Source organism: Neophocaena asiaeorientalis, unplaced genomic scaffold, assembly GCF_003031525.2.
Source record: "Neophocaena asiaeorientalis asiaeorientalis breed wild unplaced genomic scaffold, Neophocaena_asiaeorientalis_V1.1 scaffold657, whole genome shotgun sequence".
Classification (NCBI taxonomy): domain Eukaryota; kingdom Metazoa; phylum Chordata; class Mammalia; order Artiodactyla; family Phocoenidae; genus Neophocaena; species Neophocaena asiaeorientalis.
Window position 1 is genome coordinate 4,889 of NW_020172727.1, and position 2,086 is coordinate 6,974.

The 2,086-nt window shown below is 42.3% G+C and overlaps 1 protein-coding gene across 1 annotated transcript in view; it reads right to left on the minus strand.

Moving 5' to 3' along the window:
• Positions 1-1,385: 1,385 nt before the first annotated feature.
• Positions 1,386-2,086, minus strand: part of NHS (NHS actin remodeling regulator) — a 293,480-nt gene continuing 292,779 nt past the window's right edge. The window contains exon 3 of the mRNA XM_024740300.1: positions 1,386-1,807. Within this exon, the coding sequence (XP_024596068.1) occupies positions 1,515-1,807 (293 nt within the window). The 3' untranslated portion in view covers positions 1,386-1,514. The remainder of the gene's footprint in view (positions 1,808-2,086) is intronic.

The window sequence follows — 2,086 nt, forward strand, 5'->3', positions numbered from 1 at the left end:
AAAATGCCTCATTAAAAGCAAATGCTGCAGCAAGCAGATTTGAGCTTAATAGGAACTTTTGTCGAGCAGGGCTTTTATGACAAATCACTAGCATGTTGTAACTGCTCTATATAAAGACCCAGAAAGCCATAAGAGACTCTTGCCTTCCTTTCTTATCCCTGGGCTGCATTGCAGCAGTATGGTGAGTTTGACATGGCACTTAGTAGACACTTGATGAGCCTGAGGGACATGAAACCTACTGTCCAGCCACGAGTCGGAAAAATGTGTACTGTTCAATGTCACTCACTGTTTTATCTGGATATATCATGAGAGTCATTTAGATGAAATCTGTTCTCAGCTTGGTGTCTGGCATCATGTGACCCAAATATTTTGCATCTAATTTGCATATTGTAAAGCCATAAGGGTACAGGGTTTATAATTATACATACAACCTTAATTTCAAATAAAAACCTCAACTTCTACCTACACTATTGTAACTTCTTTAGACTTAGGGCCTCAAACTGGCATGACAAGGGAGCAGGGGTCTACCCATTCAGGCAGGCTGTGTAGGCTGATTTGGTCACAGAAACCATAGTCTCTCACCTCAGTGGTGCCCTACTCAGAGGCACAAAGGGCTCACCTGTCCCCACTGAGCCCTCAGAAGGCACACCTGGGGTAATGGTGTTTCCAGGTATTCTGAGCTGGTCTCAGCTTCATCATCTCTGATCCATACTTGGGGGCTTGAGCTGAGTTACAGCCACACCCACCCAGGCAAGGCTGACATCACCAGTGGTGATGACATCACTCTGGTAACTGGTTACTCAGAAGAGCACCCTCCCTTATAGAATGGGGGAAGCATGAAATTACGAGATGATTCATCCTCAAATGGTAATTTTTCACATCATGTAAGTTCTTTCTCAGTTCACCCTACCTAGTCAGCCACACGATCGCCTGACTAGTAATAATAGTAGTGGTTGCAGCAGTTAACATTTACTGAGGTCTTACTCTATGTTGGGCATTGTGCTAAGTTCTTTCCATGCCTTATTTCATTTAAGCCTCAAATCCTATAAGCTAGTTACTGTTAATATCCCCATATTACAGATGAGGGAACTGAGCACAAGGAAGGTAAATAACCTGCCCTAAATCTTGCAGCTTGTGTGCAGAAGAATTAGGATTTGAAGCAATTTTTCCCCTGATTTTATTTTATTTATTTTTTATTGAAGGATGGTTGATTTACAATATTATGTTAGTTTCGGTTATACAACACAGTGATTCAGTTTCATTTTTTTTTTCTTCAGATTCTTTTCCATTATAGGTTATTACAAAATATTGAAAAGAGTTCCCTGTGCTACGCAATAAATCCTTGTTGTTTATCTTTTTTATATATAGTGGTGTGTATCTGCTAATCCAATATTCCTAATTTCCCTGATTTTAGAGTCCTTAACTATTATTGCTTTACTGCATTGTGCAGCCAATTACACTTTTTAAAAAAAATCTGTATCCCCACTCTGTTCCCCCAAAGAGAGGCATTCCTTTCAGGAATGAAAGGGGAAAAATTCAGTTTTCAAATGCCCATGATTAGCTCTTTCAGGCAGCCCAGTCTCCTTCAGTAGGAGGAGTGAAACTGACGCCCAAGACCCGCTCATACTTCCCGCCGAGCAGGTACAGGGCTGCCGCCTGGCCATCAAGCTCACCGTTAAGAAGTGCCGGTCCTTAAGTTCGCGTCTTCTCTGGCTGTGAGCTGGGGGGTAGGCGGGCAGTGGAGGAGCTACTACGGAAAGGGGTGCAGCAGCTCTCTGCTCGCGGCGATCGCTCCGGCTCCGGTGTTCTGGGGGCAGAAAAAGCGATAATACAGAAACATACTTGGCATTTTCAATTTCTCTTTCCCCCTTGGGAGGATGAGCAAAAGGCTTGAAAAAAGTGGGTTTTTGCTAATCCAGCTCATTTGTATACCAAATAAGCTTTTCAGAATGGTTCTGAACTAAACTTTCACTTCACATGAAGTTGGACACCTACATTTCAGTGGGTCCATCTCATAATCATTGTACAAGATGGTTCGCTCTAAGTTTGGAAAAAGTAGTATATTTCTCAACATGCATCTTTTCAA